We start from the raw sequence: 21388 nt of genomic DNA on the forward strand, positions 1-21388 counted from the left end.
TAGTTTATTTTTTTTTTTTATTAATTTTTGCTTTTGCTTTTTGGTTTAATCTTCTGGTTTAATTTGCTTATTTATTGCAACTAAAGAGTTAGCTCTCTCTCTTTTTCTAACTCCATCAAGTGCACACTATCTCTCTCGCTTACTCGCTCGCCCGCACTATGTGTGTGTGTGTGTGTATGTCTCTCTCTCTCTATTTCTGTCTCGCTCTTCTATATCATCCGATGCTGTCGCGTGGGTAAGTTGTAAGTTGTATAAATCGTTTGTGCACTTTTAGTCTATGCTCAGGGTTGCATTTGCTCCGGTAATTACAAACTAGCATTAAATACAGTTTATTTCCATTTTTTGTTTTTTTGTGTTTTTGTTTTTTTCGTTATCGGTTTAAATTTATGCATGCTATAATTTATGCAAGTTCTTGCACTATTTACAAAATATTTTCATTGAGAGTTTATCAAAAATGTACAATAATTATTAAATATTTGTATGTAAATATAATCATCGTAATAAATGTTGCTGTCTTTCTTAATAATCATATTAAATATTTACGGCGTATACATTAAAGTTTCGAGAAAAATCACATTTTAATTTAAATTCTGATACGAAAAAAGGTTGAAACATAAAAAGCATTAAAATTCATTTCATATACAATATTATTATTATTCAATATTTTTAATTGTATTTTGCATTTACTTGAATTGGTTTTTCAACCATTCTCCTAACGCTAATCAACACTGACACAAAACGGGCACATTTGAAGATGCCAAGCCAAGCGATCACCACATACAAATTCAATTTCATTTCATTTCTAAATTACTTTCATCTATATTCTAGACCCTTTTTGTAACACATCATACATCATAAAGCGTTTTTAATTTACAAGCTTTTTAGTTACGATGCGAATGCTTCGGAAGCAGTTAACATGTTGGCACAAAGAGAGAAATAAGAGCTCTAAATAGGAATCGAAAATAATTTATACGTTACATTCTCTGCTTCCACAACAAATAATTATTTATTTTTTTAATTCTTTAAGAAAATGTAGTATAAAATGTACCAAAAACAAAGAAACATAAACCATAAACATGTTCTCTTTTCATCTCTCCATCTTCCTCTCTTTCTTGGTTGTTCTCAACATGTTAACAGTCTTACGAAGATGAGTGCTTTCTTTCATCCTAACTGAATTTTGGTTCCTTGTGCTTAAGCCATTATAGTACATACATATTTAATATTATTTGGGGCTTTAAAAATTAATAATAATAATATATCTAGATATTTATAGTTTATATTCTATATATACTTACACATATATATATTATATATGCATATGGATATATATAGACTCGTATACATCTTTCGCTCATTCAATATTGGGTTTTTTTTTTTCATTTAAGGCGTTCTGTACAATTTGCGTTTAATCGTTTCTCAAGTCAATGGTTTGTATTGATTATTTAACTACCATAAAGTCTAATATATTACTATCGATGCATAAATCGTATAATTCTGTATATTTATAGTGAAAATTTAGCAATTTGCTTTTTGCTTTTTCATGTTTTAAGTTTCTTTTTAAATACTTAGGGCTGGCGAAAAATCATTTGCCTTTAGCAATTTGTAAATAAGTTTTTGTAGTTTTATTTTTTTTATCTGTGCAAAACAATAGCATTAGTTTTCTTTCTGGGGTATTCTTTGAGAAGTTCGTATACGTTTGAGTGATTGTTTCAAGTATAGTTATAAGTAGATGAGTGTGTTTACCTTCAGTATGATGATGTCTGATGTGTGTATGCTTAGGAAATCAGAAAATTTCTACAAAAAAGAAGCTCTCGATTGATTTTCACTTAATAAGTATGTAAGCCAAATGATATTCACTCTTGTGTTACTGAGCTCAAAAAAGGTACTCACTTATTCTTCACACACATCATTTATATGATTCGAGTATATTCAAAATGAAATTGTACAACACTTAAATTTCAGTTTGTTTCTCTTTGCATTTACGTATATTCGTTACGATTTTAGTTTTAATTATTTTAATTTACTTTTTTGTTAGCTGTGTAAATTCAATTTAAAAGCACTTGTGCTTGCTGAATTCAGTTCAATTGCTTAAATTTAAAGAAATTGACGCAAAAGAAACGCAAATGTCGAACAGAAAGTTTCAAAAAATCCTCTTTAAGAGTCGTCCCTCTGTATATAGCCTCTTTGCCGAATTAACTTTTGAAAATAACCAAAGAAAATTCCCAATTTCTGAAAGGGTTAAAACGAAAATCAAATAAAAACACAGATAATTTATTTTTGCAGTTATTTTCATAGATGCATTTTACTCGTATTTTCATCATTTAATCTTTCCATTTTGTATTGTTTTTAAAATTAAATCATTAATTAAGTAAATGTAATAATAATGATAATAATAATAATAATAGTAACTAAATATAACGCATACAAATTAAAATACATAAATAAAAGTACAATTAGAAATTATGCATAATTTATTAATTATTATTTATATGTTTATCTTTATGTATATGTATGTGTGTATATATATACGTATGTGTACATACTCGTATGATTATGTGTACTCGCATGCCTATAGTTTATTGTTTATGTGTGTGTATCTCATGTAAGTGATCAGTTTTTAGCAATTTTGTTGATAGTCAAAAATGTGATTTTCTTGGAAATAATACTACGAATACACACACAAAAAATGAATACATTCAAAAAATAATTAAATTTCTTTCAATCAAAATTAAATTCAATTTCCATTTTTTTTTTTTACTTTTTAATTTTTGCCTTAGTTTTGCATTGCGTAAAATTAGAAAACAATTCAATAAATTTAAATAAGAGGGCTAAACCTAAGATGTACATATACATATATAAGTAAGTAGTTGGTAATTAATCAGTTATCATTAAGTTTAATTAGATATCGATCTGTTTATATATGTACATTTGTATGCATACGTACAAACAAAGGTAAGTATATTATACTACATATATAAGAAAACAAAAGCGTTTACTACAACTGACTTGTTACATAACTAAACAAAGAAACTAAATTCTAGCAAAGAATTTTCCTTATCATTTTCCCTTTTTATTTTCGAATTTTTTTTTTCTGCTTTTCATTTGTAAATTGTAGAATTGTACGCAGCTTGTGGTCTGTTTTCTGTTTTTTGTTTTCAGTATGGATCTCTCTATTGCTTTGTGGGCGGGGCCATTTACTAAATTCAAATTAAAAACTAGTTTTTGTATAAAACAAATCAAATCAGTTTTTGTCCGGCTTGCATTCGACCAAAATGTAGCTTAAGTTATCGTTTTGGAGTGCGCCTAAATTCATGCTGCGAAATATTGCCTTTTGTAGCTTTTGAAGTCAAGATTTGCATATAAGAATTGAATTAGTAAACCTTTTGTTGTTGTTGTTTGCCAAACATTTGTGTGTGTGAGTGTGTGTGGATGTGTATTTGTGTGTGTGTGTGTTTATTTAACTTAGAGCTAAGCGTTTCATTTTGTTTATGCATAAATATCTTCCTTCTTTTCTTCTTTTGTTGCTTGTTGTAGTTATTTATGTTTAAGGTATACACAAATAGTTTCATTTAAAAATGTTTTTTTCTTTCTCCTTTTTGTTGTTGTTGGTGTTGCTGTTGTTGTTGTTGCTGCTGTTGTTGTTGCTGTTGCTGTAGATACTGTTGTTGCGCCTGCCTTTTGATTTAGCTAATATCATCACTTCCTTTTCATTTTGTTGTTTTCTTCTTATGATTTTACTACAATTTAACTTTGATCTATTACTTGACTGATATTGCCACTCGTTTTGTTAGTTTTGTTAAATGGTCTTGATCCTGTTCCTGATCCTGCTTCTGATCCTGGCTCCTCTCTGCTATGTAGTAGTAATTTTAAGTTATGATTTTGGCTTTGTCGCTATCAGCGTGCTGCTCAACATCCGCTTCCGCCTTCTGCTTGCACCGCTTGCACCGCTTGCACCTCAACTTCCGCTCGCTGATCGTTCTTGGATTCGGTTACCGTTTCAGCTTCAGCTGCGCCAACGGCTCCAATTATTGGTGTGCCATTGGCCAGTGCATCCGCCTGCGGATTCATGCCGTATCCGTCGCTAGCGTTGCATTACAAGTGCTGTCCGTAGTATTCAGCGGGCGGGTAGTGGGGGTAGCCTTGATGGAAGCCGGGATCGCCGGGCGGACGATGCATCATATGCGCCTGGCTGTCCATCATATAGCCCATGGCATCGTGACCATAACCGGAGGGACCTGGATGCGGTGTATAAACTGTTGAGAGATTCGCATTTGTTGCAAATTCAAAGAGAGAGAGAGAGAGAGAGAAAAAAATGCACATAATTAGAAATTGCGTACAAAATTAGGCAAAGCTCTAAAATGCTTTTTCTTTTTTATTTATTTTTTTTTTTTTGCTCTGCGCCATTTCATAGTTATGGTTATTTTTTTGTTCAAGGAGAAGGATGGTTGGGAGGCGGGGAGATGGGAAATTTGGTAGATATTTACCTGCTCGATTCGATTGATCAATCATTGGCTGCACAATTCTTCGCCGCGCATTGATGAACCTGTAAGACAGAGACAGAGAGACAGAAAAAGATTTTAGTTAGAGTTATCTTATTATTATTTTTTTTTGTTTAATTAAGCAGATGACAAAAGTTGGATTTATGAATTATTTATAAACGATTTCTGTAGACTGCGGGGATTTGCAGCAGTCTGCTTTATGTGAGCAACTTAGCCATAAACTAAACCAAATCTTTGCCAGAGTCACACTTTTTGCTGGCCAGTCTAGAGTCCGCGAGAGAGAGAGAGAGAGGGAGGGAGAGAGAGAGAGTCGGGCCAGATCAATGGGGAACTGTGAGCTGGGAACGGGATTGGGAATGGGAATGAGAATGGTTGCCTTTACAAAGCCCAATGCCGACTTTGGTTATGATTGTCGTTTAATAAATGCAATAAGAAATAATAAGCAGGCCGTCGCTTCAGTTGCTGATCCATTGCGTGAAGGATCAAGCAAAGAAATGAAATGATTAAAGCAAAAAGCCGCCAATCGCAGCCGTTGCAGGAGTGACAGTCTGTTCAGTTCTGGGGGCAACTCAAACGATGTTGACACAGAAAACATACAGACCAAACACACATAAAAAAAAAAAAAAAAAAAAAAAAAAAAAAGAAAAACAATGAACTAAAGTAAAAAGAACTACAACGCGAACAGAACAGGAACAGAACGAGTCAGACATTAGCCAAAAACAACAATGAGCTAACTCATTGCGATTTAGTAGAGGTTAATGCACTGAAAGCAGCCCCTGAAATCCCATTCCTTACATATGTATAAGATACTTTACTTTTTCCTTCCATTTTGTGTCGTCTTTATATTTTTTTGGTTTTTTTTTGCCTTTTTTTTCAATTTGCAGTTCATTTCTGTTGCTCATTTTGAGGCGGAAATTGTTGCAACGCCCTGGAATCGTTTATCAAAACGACAAAATGGAATTGAGTTCCGTTGCAAACGATTTGGGGAACGCTTTCAGCCACAAGCGGCGAATGTGAGACGTTGCGACGTTGTAAGCTGCAAATCGATTTGGCCGCTGGCTGCTGACTTGATTGGCTGACTCGTTGCAAGAAAGGGAAGGAGGCAACAGGGAGCAGGCAACAACATCAGTGGGTATGTGTGGCATGTGGCATGTGCTCGTAATGCCACAAAACCTCAGACTGCTGCCATAGCGTACCATTTGCAGTGTTATTTATGTACTTACGCCATAATTATAACTTCTTTCTTTTTTTTTTTTTTTTTTTTTGTTGGCTCTGCAGCTGTAAGTAAGCGTTAATATTTAAAACTTGGCTACAACAAAACTTTTTCGATTACCGCAGTAACAGAACTGAAGTCCATTGCTGTCTAAGCGTCTTACTTTTTCTTCTTATTGGGTGTTAATGGACTTTTACCCCAAACTCCTCTCTTTTGTACTCTCTCTCCCTCTCTCTCTCTCTCTCTATCTGTTGGTCATTTGAATTGCTTCTTACGCAGTTTCTTTCTTTATTTTCTGCTCCTCAAATTGCGCAAAATAAATACACATTTAGCCTGGCCAGAACCAGGGACATTCCCCAAGGATTAGTGCTTTGGCGAAGGTGTCGTCTGCCAGCCCATAAATAACCAAAAGTGTCAACATTTTATTTTGCTATTTTCTGCTAACGTTTTTTTTTTTCCCATTTGTTTTTTTTTTCTTTTATTTTTGCTGGCTTTCTTTTCTTTCTCTGTCAGCATTTGCCTGCTTGGTGTTGTTGTCTACGCAGCGTTGCGTGCTTAAGCGAAATGGGCAGGGGTCCTTTTAGCCCAGTCCTTGCCGCTTGCCGCTTGCCACTTGCCACTTTCTCGCCAGAGTCCTTGTGCTGCTCTGTTCGTATTTGTTAATTTGCAGTGTGCTTCAGTGAGCGCGAAATTCAATTTAATTGAGCTGAGTGCCTTCCGACCATCGTGTTTGCCCAACCCAATCCATACACAGTCCAACTTCAACTTCAGCTTCGACTCCGACTCCGACTCCAACTGAGGCTCACACATTTTTCGCTAGATTTTATTATGGCCTGTCCCTGCTTAAAAGCATTCCATGCCACAGACATGTTGCCCCAGCCCGGCAACTGCATAAAAGATTCAGCAACGCTTTTAACTGGCTCTCTTCAAGCTTTTGTAGCAATCCCCTACCCCCCCTCCTCCCCCTTCTCTGGATCTGCTTGCAACTCGTGCAACAACAACAGCCACAGCTTAGAAGCTTGTCTTGTCTTTTGCATTGGCTGCCAGGTGTCAAGTTTTGCTGCATGTCGCATAATGTGCAAAATTTGATGAAGTCGCCTTCAAGCTCTCGACAAGTCTGTGCATCCGTAGCTCTGCCTAATGCATAACTAGACTGTCTCTAGGATTTGTTTGTCCAACCAAACAGGCAACATGCCCCATAACTTTATTTGCCACATTTCCATTGCCTGCTGTTGCAGTTTTGCATGGCAGATTTTCTCAGCATTTTCTACTTTTTTTTTTTTTGTTTTTTTTTTTGTTTTGGCGTAGGCGCAAGCTGCCTTATAAATTTGCTTGACTTCTACTGTAAGAAGATATTATAGCTTTTGTATGTGCTCTGGTTTCTAGTACGGATTCTGTTGCTGGTTGAAGGTAGGACATAAGGCATGCACCAAATGGCCTTGTATTTTCATTATATTTGTGAACCCGCCAGCTCATTTGAGAACCACACTCACAGCGTGACACGAGAGTAACAAATGTTCATTGAAAATTAATAAAAAGGGTATTATTGACAGTGTATTATCTGTGACACAGCAAATTACACATAAACTTGATCAGTTCCAAGAATAATATGGATTAAGCACTGTCTGTTTGAGAAGAGATCATAATTTAGTTCCCAATCAATTCAATAAAATTCCCTTACAAGAGCAATCTTAGAGATATGATCATGAAATTCGGTATGCATCATTATTATTACACTGTCTATATATTCTTAAGCTTTCATTACGATCTGATAGTATAAACAGTAGATACAATAACAATCTTAGAGATATAATCATGAAATTCGGTTTACATTATAATAATTACACTCTCTATATATTCTAAAACTTTCATTACGATCTGATAATATAGATATCTTAGAGATATAATCATGAAATTCGGTTTACATTATAATAATTACACTCTCTATATATTCTAAAACTTTCATTGCGATCTGAAAATATACACAGTAGATACAAGAACAATCTTAGAGATATAATCATGAAATTCCGTTTTCTATTATAATAATTACAAACTCTAAATATTCAAAAACTTTCATTACGATCTGATTATAAACACAGTAGTTATTCAACAAACTGTTTTTCTTACTTTATCTATTACCTAATTCTAGCAATATACCAGACAGTACTTACCAATTGTTTACTTGCAGTATCGTTAGGCCAGTGTCCTGCGCCAATTGTTTTTTCTGGTCCTCGGATGGGTAGGGATGCTGAAAGTAGCCAAAAAAAAGAAAAGGTTAAATCACAGAAATAAATTTACAGCACGCACAATTCAATTAAGACTGCTGCGGCCTAGAAGATTTATAATCTATACTCGCTAGTCGCGGATCGATCGATCAATCATTGCCAGTTTGGCCCCATAAAACATATATAAACATAGGGAGTATCGAGGAAAAAGTTGAACCTGTCAACGTTTGTTGAACTGCTGCACTTGAAATGCATTCCCCTAAAAAAAAAAAAACTATTTCTCAATGGCGTTTATTTTATTACAGTTTTTGGTGAATGTTTATCTGGTTCTCTGACCAATCGCTTATCAGCACTGCCACTCAAAATGTCCTCAATTTGGTCGGTCTCTGCAACTGCAACTGCAACTGCAACGCATTTCTCTAGCGCCAAATGACAAACAAAGCGACAAGAGGGAGGTGGTGGCAGGAGAGGGGGCTGGGGGCAGGGTCTGGTCGCTGCTTCTCATAAATCTTGCAGCCGGCGGTCCGCCACAGTGGCGTCAGTGAGTAAACAAAGCCCCCTCCCCAGCTACCATTGCCCCCTCAGTGAAAGTTGGTCTGTAGAAGTGTAGGAGTATAGGCGAGTGTGTGGCAGTTGCAGTTGTGGCAAGCTAATCTAATCATTGACTGACGTTGCTGGCGCTTATTACAATTTTCTATTTGTTTTAGTTGTTGTCGTCGTGTTGGATTTCTGATATTGACTCAATGATTTCACATTAACCAAAAAAAAAACAAATAAGTAAATAACAAGTAAGAATGAAAGAAATGACAGAAAAGACAGAAGCCAGCTTAGAGCTTGGTTAGCCACCTGGATAACTCCTAATTTCACTCTCGAGCTGCAACTGAAAACGGAAATGCCTGTCAATCCTTGGGCTTTTGTTCCACTCGCGATCCTTTGGCGCATGCGTTGCCTTTGCCATTGTTTTGAACCCTTTATGCCGTTTTGCCGTTTACTTTATGTTCATCTGATTTCCGGCAGCTGTGGGCGTTTCAATTTTGCCACTCGTCCTTCAATTCACAATCAACTTGGCTGTCTATTGTGATTGTGAATCGCATTCTGCGGCTGCTGCCAATTGAACTTTTGAGCGATGTACTCGCAGTTGTCTGCACATGCAATTTGCCACACACACACACACACACACACATATACACAGGAAACAATTGCTCTTGTTGTTGTGATGCTGCACTGCTGTGAGATTTACCGTTTTCTTAGCCACACCTCCGTCCGCCTGCCAATGTCTCCAAAGTATACGGATTGTCACTTATATACCAGTTTACACACACATGCATTTATATATGGAATATATCTATATCTATACTAAATATACAGATAGATAGTTGTATTTTGTTGTATATGGTATATTGTATAGTTTGTACACTCGGTATTCAATATGCAAGTGCTCAAGTGGCTGGAATTTGCTATTCTATTCGAAATGTGCAACGCTGCAACATCCTTGTCGCTTGTCTCTCCGTCTGTCCGTCTGTCCGTACGTCTGTCCGTCTGTCTGTCTCTCCCATTTGCCCGCATGTCCTGCGTAATGTCTGTAATGCAATTTAGTTGCCTTGTTGTCCTTGCACACCCATTTCTCCTCCTTCTCTGACTCCTTAAATGCATTTTCCTTATTGTTTGTGTTTAATAAATTTTGCGTGTTGTCTTGTTGTAGATATTCTGTGTGTGTATGTGTGTTGTGTGTGTCTCTCTGTCTGTGTCGAGCTCTCCTTCAACAATATTTGTTTGCAGTGGCACGCCCAATGTCCTGCCCCACCCCCCTCCCCCTCCCACTGTTCCCTATGAGTTCAAGTCCTGACAATAGCCAATACTAAAACTAGTATATGAAATTTGTGTATTGACAAATAAACGTAGATGTCCATGTAAATACAATGGACATGCCATTGGCAATGTTTGTTGGCCTTTATCCTACACTACCACCCACTTCTCCCCTTCCATTACATGCCCCTTTTGGGAGGGTTATAAAATGCTTAAGAAGTCAAAAGGCATAAATTACATGCAGGTAAATTAAAATGGAATTTATAGCATACTTTGTGGCGCTCATCTATTTAGAGAAATGCTTTTACACATCTGCCTTTGAGACAGGGAAATTGTCCGAGTCCGAGTTTTGCTGCCAAGTTGCTTGTGGTTGACATTATTGTTGGTTGCCATAAGTTACAACCGATTGCCAGATCACATTAAGAACCTATCTGAAGTAATCTCATAATTTTAACAATTCTATATCCAGGGAAAATATCTTGAGGCTGACAGGTTGTTTACCAGATCTATTTTTGTGCTAATTTCCTAATCACTGAACAATTAAATCGCATTTATTATTCTTTTCAGTGAATTTCTTAACTTTTCCTGGAAAGGTTTCTTTCATAATTTAATAGTTGACATGATTATATGAAGCTTCCTAAATTCAATTATTTTTCTAATTGTGGACGGTGTCTTAGTTCAATTCCAAGATTTTTTAATAATTTTAATGTGATTTTCCACATTTTATATTGTTTGAAATTAGAGATATTTATCAGGTCTCAGTTTGTAGTTATTGCATAAATCTTCTTAGAGAATATCTTGATTTTTTTTTATATTATTTTTAATTTCCTAATTCTCTTTTCCGGTATGAAAACAGAGTGTAATACGAAGTTTTCTAAATGTTTATAACCATTTCATAATTGTATGGGATTTATTAATAAATTTTCTTTGAAAATCTTTTGAATTATTCAATTCTTTATATTCCATTATATGCACTTATCGAGTTTGCATTATCAGCATATCAAAAGTGCATTAATCCAAAAGTTGAAGGTGCTGCTTTCATTCAACTCTCATATTGCACCAATTACGCTAATGTAAGCAATTATGCATTTTGCACAACACAAACACACACACATTTACACTCACACACACACTCACACACACAAATCGACAGTCTCAAGAAAGAAGCGAAGCAAACGAGTGCAAACATGTCAAGTGAAACAAAGTCCATTTGGTTTATTAATTTACCATACGACAAAATAATTAATTACTGTCACGCCTTTAAGTTGCTTTTGCCATGTCTCCTCGCCTCCCTCTTTGCCCCATCTCTTAACCCGCCTGTGTCTTTGCTGTCAACTTGCTGTCCCCTCTCTTTCTGTCTCTCTCTCTCTCTCTCTCTCTCTCTCTCTCTCTTAATGTTTCAGTCTTTGTCTAGTCGCTTAACTCGCTCCACTTTTTCCACATATTTTCGCTCGTGTTGTGTGTTTATTTAAACTTGGCAAATGAATTTAAGACAATCAGCACACACATGGACACAGGCACCCTTCCCTCTCCCCACACCACTCCACTGCACCCTACACTCTACACTCTACCCTGCTCTTTCCCCAATCACCTTCTTGTATTGTCGACAAGTGCCAGGCAACCTCAGGCCTAGGCCTATGTCTCGCTTGTCTCCCTCTCTGTCTTTCTCCCTCTCTCCCTCTCTGTCTCCCTCAGTCTCAGTCTCTCTCTTTCTCTTCGCTGGCTGGTCACATGATGTCAACATGACTGCAATGCCGTGACACATGGCACAACAAGCCCAAGACGTCGACTCCAGCTCCAGCAACAACAACTGCAACAACAACAGCAGCAGCAGCAACAACAACAACAGCAACAACAACAACGGCAACTCGGTAATGCACACGTACAACGACGCCAGCGACGCCGCCGCCATTAACAACGCCAAATGCGACGCCATTTGTGAAACAAGCTGCAACAGCAACAACAGCAACAACTGCAACAACAGCAACAACAGCAAGTAACTGCAAATTGCTGCGGCGTCGGCGGTGAAAATTGCATTGCAACGTCGTCGTCGTCGTCGGCCTGTGGCAGCCATTATGAAGATTTTTTTTGCAGTTGCACTACATGTCTAAACAGAGCCAAATGAGTGTTTCCACTCCAGTGGCAAGCAAAGACAGAGACGGAGCGAGTCAGGCGCTGAAAAGGCAAAGAGAGAGGCAGTGAGGGAGATCCAAGAAGTGGGAGAGAGTGCAGCACTAATCGCAACTTTGTCCTCAGCCACACAACGAGAGAAAAAAAATAATTTGCAACAAAACGCGAGGCATGCACAAAGTTATAAAGATGCCCTTTGGCCATGAAGTATATATATATATATATATGTGTGTGTATGTGTCTGAAAGGGTCAAGAAACTGACAAAGGTAGGAGAATTACAGAATTATGTATGCATATTCGTACTTCCGAAACAGAGAGAGAGAGAGAGTGAGGTCAAAGGTTTAAAATGAGCAAGTGCCACACTTTGTTGTATCTACAATTGCCCACAGGCATGTGACGAGAGCATTGACATTTTACTATCCAAGTTTCAATTTCAATCTATTAGAATTTTGACTGAAAATCTCAAGAGTTGTGAATGGTTTGAGCCTTAAAAAGTTTACTTAACTTTCTGAATTTATTAAATAATTTATTCTAATTTATTAAGCAAATTTCAGGTAGTTAGAGTCCTCGGCTTTTTTTTTATAAAGAAGCTTAGTTTCAAAAATATGTGTGTTTGATTCACGTTCTAAATTTGTAAGTATGTAACTAATGAAATGCAATTCACAATACGTCAAATACATAAATAAAAAGAAACTAAAATTCTAGACTTAATTTAAATATCTTGAAAATACATTTATTTCCCTATGTATATGTCTTGATCTTTCAAAGATATTACATCTCACCTCATCATCATCATTATTGGCTGTAGCGCATCTTGAGTTCGTCTTTGCCTGTCCACACATGAACATGCCACACACTAAGCGCCGCCGTCGCTCTGGGCCATAACATGCAACATGAGCGCTGACAACAATGCAACTCTTTGCAACAGTCTGCCTCCCTTCCTTCCACCTTCCCCCTGCCCCCCTGCGCCCCCTTTCAACCACTATTCGCTTCATGCGCCTACCATTTAGGCCATTTTGCGCGTGTTTTTTTTTTCGGGGGTTACTTTTAAGTGTGGCAACTGTGGCAACAACAAAACGCTGTCGAACAAGAAGAAAATTGCAAGGGGAAGGGAAGTGGCGGCGAGAGAAGGGGAGGTGAGTCGGTGCAACATGAGGCAAAGAGTAGGCGGAGCACGCGAAATGAAACTTTTTGCCCCTTTATGTTGCACGTTGCCAGTTGCCAGTTGCCTGTCTGCAATGCGCGCCAAATGTAAACAAAATATTCGCGCGCCTGCCATAATTATGGCAACAACAACAACAGCAACAACAGCAACAACAACAACAACAGGAACAGCTACAACAACAGCAACAACAACAAGAGCAACAACAACAGGAACAACTTGCATGCCAGCAATCAGCAACAACAAAGCAGCCATGCATTGCATTACCCCCCCTGTTTCCCCCTCTGCTCCCCTTTGCCCTACCCTACCCCTTGCCCTACCCTTCCCCTTGCCATTTTCTTCCCTGTTGTTTGCTATCTGGCTTTGGTCTTTGTTTTTGGTTGGCCAGCGAGTGCGCTTAACCCAGCCCCTGTTCCTGTCCCATTCCCTGTTCCATTCCCTACTCCTTACCCCTTCCCTTACCACAGTCCCCTCTCCAACCTCTGCCCGCTCCTCCACAGTCCGCAGTGCACTTCATTAGCACCGTCATCGTCGTCGTCGTCGTCGTTGTTGTTGTCTTATTTGGGGTCTGGTTTTTTAACGACTTTAGAAACGCCATCGTTGGCAGCATGAGGAATCAGCCATGGCTGTGGCCATCAGCTTGACAAGCTTGGCATCGGGTTTCACTTGACAGTGTGTGTGTGTGTGTGTGTGTGGAAAACTGTTAAACTGTTAATTATGCCAATTGGAAAAGCTGGTGATAAATCAAATTGGCGAGCATTGCATTTGCATTAAGCATTAAGCATTTTAAGCGACTGCGATAAATGAATACGAAAAAGTGTCAATGCATGTCGAAGCAAAAACAATTTCTTTAATAGCATTAAATGGCCAAAAGCACATGAATACAAAAAAAAAAAAAAAACAGTCAAGTAAAGGAGCTAAAGCAGAAGGCGGGGAGGTAAATGGAGACGAAGACGCAGGCGAATTAAAAAGGCGGAGGCTGTGAAAGTCGAGCCGCAGACGTCGACGCCTTTTGCGGGGGGTAAACATGAGTGATGCGCTGATTTAAACGGCAATCCATCAATGTCAGAGGGTGGGCACTACTTACTTAGGGGGAGAGGTGGGGGTACACACACTGTACACACTGTGGGGGTGGCTATTTTAAAACACAGCGCCAGCAACATTCAGAAGCTGAGCAGATAAACATTCCAAGCAGCAGCTTCAACTTTAATTTCCGATTTGTTTGCTTATCGCCTTGGGCCTGAAACGAAGCTTCGCTTTTGGCTCTTGGCTCTAAGGTCTTGGGAGTTGGTCAACCGACACACACACACACACACATTTAGAAAATTCCATTAAGATTTTTATCATTTTACATACGCAGCAGCAGCCGCAACTGTTGGCCAGCAAAAAAAAGGGAAGCAAAAAAAATGTGGCTTATGGCCAAAAAAAACGTAGAGCAGCAGTTTGAACTTCCTTAAAAGCCGCTTGACCGTTGCCCATAAAATCTTATAGTTTTATTTTGGCTCTCTTATTTTTATTATTTTGGGATATATACGTATTCGAAAGCAGGACAACCCTTTACGGCAAATAACATAAAGTGGCGCATAACAAATCTGTTTACGAGTATTTTGTACATCCGACTTCCGTCTGAAGTTTGAACTTTGATTTGACTGGATTTGGCTTTGGCTTTGACCAGGTTTCCACAGTTTCTGGCAATTGCAATTTGTTTTTAGTATCGCATTTTGGGCCAGTCCAAATGACATTTATCTGAGCACTTTGATGGCTCAAATGGAAATCTAATTGGACTCGATGACCGCCGTAAGCAACTGGCCTAAATGGTTACTTAAACATTTTGCGGTTACCACTTTTCAATGGACTCTCAAAAGCCACATTTACTGCGCAGTTCATTCGACAACAGATCATCAATTTCAGGTCTTAATCTTATCTTTTGTTAGTTTCGCATTGTTTACTAGATGCAAACTTTGCTCACTCCCACAATTTCCATTTACGTATTTGCATTGCCAAAGTGTAACCACACCCACTGTGCCTTTGGTTGGCTGTTTTGCTAATCTTATCAGGCTGCTAACAACAAATAGAATTGGCCAACAACTAAATATGGGCCTGGCTAAGCACTTATCACAGCCAAAAATAATAGTGTTGATTTCAATGGGGTTAAGATTACGATTTATTGCTGTGATTGGTGCAATTACAGCTGATACTTGGTTAATACCAGGGACTGTAATCATTATAAATTGTATTTTAAAACTCAACAATGAATCATTATGCTATGCGTTTTATTATTTTACTTATGATTACTTTTGAGCAAAAAATAATACTCAGGAATAATCATTATTTTTCAGCAAAAAAAAAAAAACTCATAGAATAATGATAATTTTTAGAGTAAAAATAAAACTTATAATGATTACAGTCCCTGAATCGAAAATAAAACTCAAGGTGTTGTTTTGACTTTAAAAAAAATTAATATAAAAAAATGATATTATTGGAAATATGAATTTAAAAATTATTTTGATTTTTTTTAAAATTTAAATATGGTTTACTGACTAGGAATGTGTATAAATATTGTACATATATTCCTTATAAAAAAATCAAAATAAGTAATGATTATTTCATGAGTAAAACAATAAAAATCATACATCTTAAAATCATTTTACGTTTTTTTACATTACATTTAAAGAAGTGAATGATTTTCCAATTGAAAAAAAAAACAAAATAATCATAATTTACTGTCCGTGGTTAATACATAGTATTTAGTTAGTTGCTTGCACTTACCGTTAAATGCTGAAACAGCCACGCTCTCAATATGTTTGTTGCTACTTTTGGGAAAATGCCACGTTTCTTTTGGTTCTTTTTGCCGCTCGCATCGTCATCCTCCTCGCCGGTTCCCTCTCCGCTGCCTATGCTGGCATTGCTGGCATCACCTGTGGAAGGAGGAAAGTGAGAAAGGGAAATCTATGAAAATTCAAGTCGACTTTTGGTCTATGTCAATATTGTTACAGCACTTTCTCACTCCCAATTTGCATCCGCATCCGCAATTGCTATTGTTGTTGCTGTTGCCACAACTCACAAGTGCTGTTTACTCATTTTGGCCAAGAAGAGTAGTAGTTGTTGTTAGTGTTAGTGTTCTGGTTTATGACTGTTTGTCAAGTGGGCATAAAATAACTTTACTTAACTCTGCTCTCAGCCAGATGCTGCTTAAACCTAATGATAATCATATGGATGACATTGTTTGTGGCTGCCGTTTAAGACAAGTCAGGTCAGTCTATCTTTCTCTCTCTCTCCAGCTCTCTCTCTCTCCAGCTCTCTCTCTCTCCAGCTCTCTCTTGCTTGTGGTTTATAAACAAAATTAATATTTGTCATACGCTGTCTTTGCCTCTTTCTCTGCCTCTCTTGACTTTTGGTAATGTTCATGCATAATTTTTGGTTAATTTAAATTTTCTATAGCTTTTATCTTTTGTTTGCTTGGGCAACAACAACATCCTACCCCTCCACCCACAACTGCCACTTTCATACGTACTCCAATCTAGAGTCTAGAGCATTTCCGTTGGCATTTGTTTTCCTTTTGCCTCGTCCCAAGATTATGATGATGATCATCATCATCAGCATTATCATCATCTACATTGAAGCAGCGCGATGATTTTGTATATTTTTGTTTAATATTAAGTATGTTATTTGTGTGTTTACTTAAAGTTTTAGTTACACTTAAGTAACTCAAATGCCATCGTCTGAAACAGGAAGCCCCAAATGGTTGCGCACATGCAAACAAAATAAACCAGGTCCAAATTCCCTATCCACTGTCCGTACAAATCCGACTAGCCTGGCCTAATATTGCATAATTTCACGCTTCAACCTCTTGCCAACACCCCCAACCCTGAATCCCCCATTCCCACCCTGGCACAGTGTGCCAAAACAAATATTTCTCAACACCAAACATAGTGCGTCTGTGAATGTCTAACTTGGAAAAGCTATGACAGCAAGTTCCTCTCCTTTGCTTTTGGTTTGCTTCATAAATTTTCCATGCTTTATCTTTCGCACAACACCTTTACCTAGCTACCTCCCCTGCCCCCCTCTTCCACCTCTTCCACCCCTCTCCACTGTCTACTGTCTTGCTTTCCCTTCACATTTGCTTAACGCTCGCTTTTCATTAATTTTTCAGTTAACTCATTCATTAATTTTCAACAGCACTGAAAAATTTCACAGTAGCACCTGTCTTAAACACACACACACACTCACACACACACACACATACTGACACTAACTAACACACACATACTCGTACATTGTTGGTGGCAGACTTCACGCCATTTTGCGTAAACCGGAAGTTCGTTTTGATTAATTTAGTCGCCGATGGAGGCGTTTGTTGAGTGGTCGGCTGATTTTCTAAACATGCCCATAAAAAACAAAACATAAAAGTGATAAAAAAGGCACCGCAACACTGAATACTCTATAATTTAAATATTCTAAATAAAAATGTTAAAAGATAAAGAAATTTTACCATTAAGTAGTGGTAATTTCTAAGTTGCTTTAGGGACCTTTTTATTTTGTTTAATTTGAATATTTAGTCAAGTGTTTGTTTTAACAATTAAAATATTTGTTTTTTAATTATAAAATATTTAAACTGTATTAATAAAATAAAATTTGTGAGCTCAGTAACTCAACTACCAGACTATATCAATAAAATAAAAGTGACCAACTATTCATGCCTTTTTTCAGTGTTTAAATGTGTGTTAAACTAGACATACCCTAAGCATTAGCTAATGCCTTAAAAGTTGTAAAATTCATTTAGCAGAAACAGCCAAAATAAAAAGAGAAGGCCAAGACAAAAGAAGTGGCCAAAAGTGGCTAAAAGTGCGCACTTGTTGGTCGCATTTTATTGGGCTTTCTATATAGAGTCCACTTGTGGAACGTGAATGGAGTCTGCATAATTTAGCAATTATGGAAATGCGTGATTGTGATTCTCTGGCCAGTCAGAGAGAGAGAGAGAGAGAGAGAGAGAGAGAGAGAGTGAGAGGAGATGAGAGGAGATGAGAGGAGATGAGAGGAGATGAGAGGAGATGAGCTTAAGTCCATTATGGATGCAGTTGCTCTTTTGCGGTATGCTTATCGGTTTTGGGTTGAGGTTTGGGTTTGGACGGCACTTTAGGATGATGCACACACACACACACACTCACACACAGAGAGAGAGAGGAAGATATTGAGCAACTAGCTGCTGGCACTTAACAACTTCATTAAAAGTTGTTTATGATCCTCGAAATTGATTATTCCACTCATACGTAAAGCGTCCCCAGACGCAGCCAGGCGGCATCGTTGCCATCGTTGCCATCGCATCCATCGTTGGCCAAGCACTCAAATCGCGCCCAGGCGCGCGCTTAAGAAAACATGAAATTGATTAATGCATTTGGCTGCAACATTGAGGCACAGTCAAAGATACGTAAAGTGAAGTGGAGTGTGGAGCGTGGAGCGTGGAGTGTGGAGTGTGGAGTGTGGAGCGTGGAGAGTGAAGGAGGAAGCTGGTGCCGTCGGTATCTGCTGCTGATATGTAAATTCCTTCAAGTGGATTGCACTTTGCGCCAAAGACTCTCGACTCTCGACTCTCGAATCGAATCGAAGTCATTTCTTTGGCAGTGTGCTCCAATTTTACATTCACTTCGTGGCAGGGATCTGGCAAACCAAAACACACAATTAATCTTTGGCCAGAGCCGCTTAGTTGTTGCTGTTGTTCTCGTTGTTGTTGCTGCTTATTATTGTTATAATAACGATGTGCAAAAGCACTTGTGGCACTTGAGCGGCACACTCGTGTAACAGAGATTGGGAGCACATCAGACTGGTGAACTGCTGGACAGGGGACAGGGGACATGGGGAACTTGGATTCGGAGGAGTAGCTGCTTCTTCAAAGTGCTTTTTGTTGTAGTACTTACTATGCGGGAACGAGATAAAGCGACGCGTATTTTTTAATTGAATTGTTAAGCGCAGCGCAAAACTTAATTAATTTTCACTATAACTTTGGCGACTTTATGGAAGCACTACCTCCTACCCACTTCCCCTCCCCACTCACCACTCTGCCTGCTTCATAAGTTTGTGTTGGCCAAATAAATTCGAAGCCGTCGCAATTTTCGTAGCGGGTGGCAAAGTGGGAGTTGGAGTACTTTTGGGTGGCACTGTAACAAGCATTTTTATTTATTATTGGCTTAGAACGGCGGCAGCAGCAGCAGCAGCTGTAGAAGCAGCACAAAGGATGCAGGAGCCACTGCGTCTTTGGTCCAGCTCCAGACAAACTGACAGCCAGACAAACTGACAGACAGACAGACGTACAGACGTATGTTGTTATTATTGCCAGCAAATACCTCCCACTGTCCCCCCCTATTTGCAATGAGAAAATGTTAGCTACAGTTGCCATTGGTTGGTTGCTTGTTGGTTGCTTGTTGTTGTTGTTTGCCCCACTTGCCACATTTTTTCTACAATTGCGCAAAATTCCAATTTGCAGTAAATTTTGCGATTTTTCCTTTATACGGACATACAAAACATTTTTAGTTTCCTGCTGGCTTTTCTTACTTACAATCACACATACATAAGCAGACATAGGGAGCACCACACACATACATATTTAGTTGAAAACGACTAAGAAAACCACCCACATTCGGTTTGCCAACCCTAAACCATCAGCCTTGCAGGATACCTCGTTCTAGGAGCCAGGACCCCAGAGGTAGAGCTCCCTCCCGCTTTCCCACCCTCTCAATCCGAGATATGTTTGCCGAGAATTCTAACAAAGTTGCATGTTGACTGCGTATAAATATTGTGAATGGGTTTAATGGAAGACTGTTGACCATTTGCTAAAAGATTTCACTTGACAAGTCTGTGATTTAACTGAACAGCTAACAATAATAGCCAAAACTTCAAGAAACTTGCCAAAAATTCAATCATAAAACAACAACAAATTCATTTAAAATTTCCACAAATAAATTCATTATTTTCAAGTATCCATTGTCATGGTATAAAATTGAATTAAATTTTTAATAGGCTAAGAATTTAATTTTTTGCAGCTTTCAATACATTTTTCTCCAAGTCTTTTAGTTTTCGAAACATTATGCTAAAAATCTCAATTTATTTTCGTAACTCTATTAAACTTTCAACTACATATAAACTTGATAAATCTTTAAAATATACACCAACTAGTAATAAAATTAATTCTATTTAATATGCTTTTATTTCCGACATTAAAGCTCAATACAATACACAGACATATCCATTTATATTTGCTTTTATTATGACAGTTTTTAAAAGTTTTGCTGGCAGATGAAAAATGTTAAACAAATCTGGCATAATTTGGGGGGGAAATTGAACCGAAAATTGCCAGGAAAAATAAATAGAATTATATGCGATAAATGCATTTATAAATTTCAATAACAAAATGCACTTTTACAAACTGTTCGCCGAAGCAAAAGGAAAACAAACAAATTGCTTTTCAAATAGACAACAATACAAAAAGTAGAGAAAAAAAAAAGAAAAGAGGAAAAATGATATACAAAAATTTGTTTTTTCACTCTTTGGGCCAAAAACGCGTAGCCAAATAGACAAAACAACGAGCACTTGACTATAGCGGCAATGGGGCAATGAGGTTAGGGACCAGCGGCAAGGGGAAAGGGGAAGGGGGGACAATGGGTGGGTGTCCCAGCTGAAACGAACCGTGGCAAGTCGCAGCCAACAGCAAGCAAGCAGTTTTCAATTAGTTTTTAAATAAACTTTTCTTTTTTTTCTTTTTTTTCCTAAAAACTTTCCATTTTCACGCTAGGTGCGAGTGCGAGTGCGAGTGTGTGTCTGAGTTTTTCATTTAAAACAATTTTTGCGCCTTCGTCTTGGCGGCATTTTGTTTATACAAAATCATGCCAATCGTCTGTCAATCATTTTCCAATGGGCACAGCCCCCCAAAGTAACACTGAACATGGCGGAAGTCTGCTTAAACTCACAGCACACAACACAACACTGAGCATACAGAAATCTGCATTCTCTATAGGCCAGGTCGAGCAGCGTCTCTCTCTCTTGAGTCTATGGAGAGGGGAATTCGTTGGCCAACTAATTGAGTTTTGCTTTTAATAATAATAAACAGCAGCAATTGACTTGCGGCTTTTGTGAGACGTGTTCAGTCTGGCAACTTGAGGCATTTAATTGAATTCAAAACATGTCAAGAGAAATCAGCAAACGCCTTGGGTGGCAATCCTGGCAGTACTAACTGTGCTTTGTCACACAGAACCACAAGTGTTTAGCTCAGCTCAGCTCGACAAATGCAAACACTTGAGCGACCTCTTGCCCTCCCCCCTCTTCTGCCTCTTCTGCCTCTTCAAGTGTGGCCCAAGAAGC

The 21388-nt window shown here is 38.0% G+C and overlaps 1 protein-coding gene across 2 annotated transcripts in view; it reads right to left on the reverse strand.

Moving 5' to 3' along the window:
- Nucleotides 1-3616: 3616 nt before the first annotated feature.
- LOC117791662 (homeobox protein homothorax) overlaps nt 3617-21388 on the reverse strand; it is a 121410-nt gene continuing 103638 nt past the window's right edge. For both annotated transcript variants that reach the window (XM_034631471.1, XM_034631472.1), the window contains exons 11-14: nt 15806-15954; nt 7884-7960; nt 4485-4543; nt 3617-4253 (exon numbers count right to left, since the gene is read on the reverse strand). In XM_034631471.1, coding sequence (XP_034487362.1) covers nt 4093-4253; nt 4485-4543; nt 7884-7960; nt 15806-15954 — 446 coding nt within the window. In that variant the 3' untranslated portion in view covers nt 3617-4092. The remainder of the gene's footprint in view (nt 4254-4484; nt 4544-7883; nt 7961-15805; nt 15955-21388) is intronic.

The sequence above is a fragment of the Drosophila innubila genome (genome assembly GCF_004354385.1).
Source record: "Drosophila innubila isolate TH190305 chromosome 3R unlocalized genomic scaffold, UK_Dinn_1.0 2_E_3R, whole genome shotgun sequence".
NCBI lineage: Eukaryota > Metazoa > Arthropoda > Insecta > Diptera > Drosophilidae > Drosophila > Drosophila innubila.